General features: G+C 28.8%; 1 protein-coding gene across 1 annotated transcript; it reads right to left on the bottom strand.

Annotated features, from left to right (window-relative positions):
• Positions 1-648: 648 nt before the first annotated feature.
• LOC131612666 (zinc finger protein WIP2-like) lies at positions 649-3,535 on the bottom strand. Its single transcript, XM_058884431.1, has 2 exons — positions 2,951-3,535; positions 649-1,020 (listed from the first exon to the last, which is right to left on the bottom strand). Exons 1-2 carry the CDS (start codon positions 3,533-3,535, stop codon positions 649-651), a joined length of 957 nt encoding a protein of 318 aa, XP_058740414.1.
• Positions 3,536-4,592: the final 1,057 nt, after the last annotated feature.

Genomic DNA, 4,592 nt, shown 5'->3' with positions numbered 1-4,592 from the left:
ACTCAATGATGAGACTAGCATTTAATGCATCCTTCTCTTAAGATCCTCCTGTCGGCTCTCTGATCTTTCCCTTTTCCCAAGTAATGTTGTCCGCCAAGTTTTTTACAAAGAATTTTTATTTGCTCTGCCATGACAAGTCTTGAGGGAAAATGTTCGAAGCATATCCCTGGATTTGTTTTCCCCTCGATCATCTATTCCAACTGAGGCAATAGATAGTATTTTTTTTTTAAATTAAAACTTGGCGTATCCATGAATTATTCCTCGATTATTTATTGGTTGAGCTAAAAGCTTGGACATAAAATATATTATTTATAATAGTGAAAAAAAAAAGGAAAACATCAAAACTCTTTTCTTTTCTAACAAAAAAACAAAAAAAAAAAACAATATCTTCATCTTCAAAAGATATACCAAAGAAAAAGAAAGGAGGAGAAAACAATTGCTATAAAAAAAAAACACTAAGAAACAATCAACATTATAAGTATGGGTACATTTTTTATACTCTCTCTTATAAATTAAAAATAGTGAAATAAATAATATCAAAATCCTTAATAAATTTTCGAATTGTAGTGTTATAACTCGACATTTTCATGCCAATCAACATAATTCTGCCCATTAAACTTCGTCATTGCATTTCCCAAAACAAACATATTATCCATAAATAGCATGACCATTTCCATAAGCATTGATATGATCTTTAAGAGACCTCTTATGTTTGAAATTTGAACCACAAATACAACACCATAGCTTCCCACAATTCTTTTCATGAGTTCTCCAATCTCCTCTAACAGCAAAAGATTTGCTACATTTTGTGCACATAAAAGGCTTTATTCCATGTTTTCTCTTGTAATGTGTTTGAAGTGTTCTAAAATCTTTCAATGGATTTGCTCTTGGATGATCGATGTTGTTTATGCACCCTAGCACACAACAGTAACAAGGTAGCCTTAACATTCCTGTTGGTTGTGTACCTTTTAGAGATTCAAGACCTTTTTTGTATTGTGATCCATGCCCCCACATATGCATCTAAAAACAAAACAAACAAAAATCCTCATAAAGATTTTAGCCTATAAAGTAAATAAAACAAAATGATGAAAAGTCACACTACATTTTCAATTAAGGTTTATTGCTTAATCTAGTGTTAACAATATTACTATACCGTGTGAACAATATTGTAATATATATTTTCTATGTGGTTTAGATGGTCTTTTGTCTTTCCTTTTTTTTTTTTATAAGCAAGGATTTATAATAAGAGAGTACTAGGGGTACTCTAACCCGCTTACAAAAAGGGAGCTGAAAAGCTCAAACTGAAAAATTACACACCAACTGAATTCTACTTTAAGAAACCCATAGGATTCTTACAAAAATCATAGAAATTACATTTGGAGTGGGTAATTTATTGTTGGAGGGTAGCTCTAAATATAGAGATGGTGTCATTATGATTTTTCATTCAGTACCTAATGTGGTTGATTTGTAAATTCATAAACAATGCTATTTTACAAGTACGCAAATAAACATGGAAGTATGGAGGTTTTGGAAGTTAAGAGTAATTTTTCAGTGTGAAAATGACATCTTGCGGGGTTTTCTTTGCCTAGTCTTGTACTTTCTCTAACTAGCTTAAGAAATCTATTAAAGCAGGTGGTTTAAGAATTTTTTAACTCGTTTTTGGAAAGAAGTATTCTTGTGTAGATAATCTTTAATTTGTTAGAGCAATCTTATTCGTACACTAAAATTTTACACTAATACTTACACTATTTATCATATTTATAAGGTGAATAGTGTTTTTTAAATAAAATATATATTTGTGAATAGTAACATGAACAGTAAAATATTATTATAATAAAAAATATTTTTTAATTTTTTAAAATTTATTTAAATTAAAAGATTTTGATATAAAATCGTATCATTAACCAACTTCATAACTTCATTAACCAATATTTTATATTTTATTAACCAACTTTGTTTTACTATTAATTTTTTTTAATATCTAGGTGTTTATTAACAAACTTCATAACTTCATTAATCAATCTTTTAAACTTCATTAACCAATTTTGTTTTACTATTAAAAATTATTTTAATATCAGGACGTTTATTAACCAAATTTTGTCACTATATTAACCAACTTTTTATTTTTCATTAACCAACTTTGTTTTACTACTGAATTATTTTTTACATTCTGGCGTTTATTAACCAACTTTGTCACTTTATTAACCAATTTTTAATACTTCATTAACCAACTTTGTCATTATTTACTGTTCATGTACTTGTTACTGTTCATAAAAATATTTTTTAATAAAAAAACACTGTTGACCGTATAAATACGGTAACAATATTGAGGGTAAGTATTAGTGTAAAAATTGAGTCAACGAATAACCTTACTCATTTTGTTATATTCATGGTGGTTCTAAATGTGTGGCTCTCTATTACCAGGTGTTGGTATATTTTGGCTTGCTCTGTCTGAGAGAGAAGTTCTGATTTGTTGGTTGTCTGTCACTTAATTTTTTTCTTTTTGTTGTTGTTGCAAATCTTTTATAATTTTTATTTTTTGGTTTCTACGAGAATATCTCTATACTTAGTTTATTGCTTAATCTAGTACATTTTGATTTTGGCCTTTTGTTGTCCCTTACTTTTCCTTAAAAAAACTATCATTAAGATTAAATGTTATTCATATTACCAATATCAATTTTATTTGAAGTTTAGCACTACATCTGACATTTTAATACTATAACTTTTTATAATTTTCATGGAAAAATTGGATAAAGTAATTACAAGGAATATAAAAAAGAAAAAAATATATTTTAAAGAAGAAAAATTAGGCAGATGTGGAAAACAAAATAATAATCATAACTTGTTAGAATAGAGAGAAACGAATGAGGAAGAAAGTTTTTGACAGAAAGGAGAAGCAGAAACAAAAACAGAAGAAGGCCTTTTGAACCATGGTGTGTTAATTGGTTACCTGCATGTTGTTATATCTGTTGAATGTTTTGGAGCAAACCGGGCAAGCAAACTGTGTTGGACCATTGAGAATCTGAGATGGAGTAGGGATCCAATACTGTCCTTTGTTAAGACTGTTATTATGAAGCATCATGAACCTTGAAGAAGAATCATCACCTTGTTCTTTATCAGTGACAGTGATTTCTGAGGAATTATTTGATGAAGAAAGTAGAAAAGCCATTTCAGCAGGACTGGGGTTTGGCAAACCCATGTGAAGTGCAACGGTAGTAGGAGTTGTACTACCATCTTCATTCCTTTCTTCTAAATCCATGGCAGTACAAGGAAGGTATTGGAGATCTTCTTCATGTTCTTGTTTTTCTGGGATTAGGCTTAAAAGAGGTAGCTCTTGCCGAAGCGGAGCAACATGTGGTAAAGAAGAAGAAATATGATGGTATTGGAAAAAGGTGTGGTAGTTGCTGTGGTGATGAAGAAAAGGGTGATGGTGGTTGTATGGAGAAGGGTTTGAAGATGGAGAAGTATGGTTGAATTGGAAGAAACTTGGTGATGATGAATAGAAATTATTAGAGCGGTAAGGGTGATCAGCCATGGAAGAAACCCTTTATGGCTAGCTACTTGTGTTGTTTGCTTATATAGAGAGAGTACAACACATGAGAATACACAATGGTGTAATACACAATGGTTTAAGACAATGTTGTGTTTTTTATTGTATTTGAAAGTTGAAACATTAGACAAATACTACATCAAAATATCTCTTTCACCTGGCCTAGAAATGGAGTTAACCTCCACACAGTGGTGGATCTTGCCTAAAAGAAATACTGAGAGTTATAAATACTAGAGTTTAATTAAATTAACCACCAAATATTTAATTAAATTAATAAATTATTCAGTTCAATTGATAATTATGTATGAACATTCGATTGCAGTTAGTTCGAACCTGCAACCAACTTATTCATCTATAAGAAGAAGTTAATTCTAACCATTTGATTACTAAACCAAATAAGTATAATTTAATTAGTATTAAATTTTTTGATTTTTTATTATGAAGATGAATTTGTATAAATTACCATTGAATATTTTAATTTACTCCAACAATTTTTTAAAATTAACAAGTAAAATTTTAATAATTTAAAATATAAATTGATAATTTACAACTATTAAAAAAATGGATTAGTAAGAATTCACAAATTTCTGTTTATATAAATTATATAATTTTAATATTATCATTTACATAACTTTCACTTTACTCTAGTGATAATTTGTGAGTTGCTTTTTAACAAAAATGTTATTAAGCATACAATTTTTAATTATGTAAATTCATTAATAATAAGTCTAGTGATGATTTGGAAGTTTCTTTTTAACAAGAATTTTAATAAGAATACAACTTTTAATTATGAAAATTCATTAACGATAATAATGATCAATAATACGAACACACAGAAATTTTTACAACTCAAAAAGCTAGAAAATAATATTACAGTAGAATGATTTTAAAAGAAATTACAATTCCAAAGAGTGATTAATGTGCATGTTAGTGAAAATTTTGATTTTACGAGGGGTGCAATTGCTCCTACCTGCCCTTTATAAGATTTGCCGTTGAACGAAGGCGTCATGAAATTTGTGTCATTTTATTCTTCAAGTTAGAC

Source organism: Vicia villosa, linkage group LG6 (genome assembly GCF_029867415.1).
Source record: "Vicia villosa cultivar HV-30 ecotype Madison, WI linkage group LG6, Vvil1.0, whole genome shotgun sequence".
Lineage (NCBI taxonomy): Eukaryota > Viridiplantae > Streptophyta > Magnoliopsida > Fabales > Fabaceae > Vicia > Vicia villosa.
Note: the sequence above shows the minus strand (reverse complement) of the source record. Positions and strands in the feature narration are given on the sequence as shown.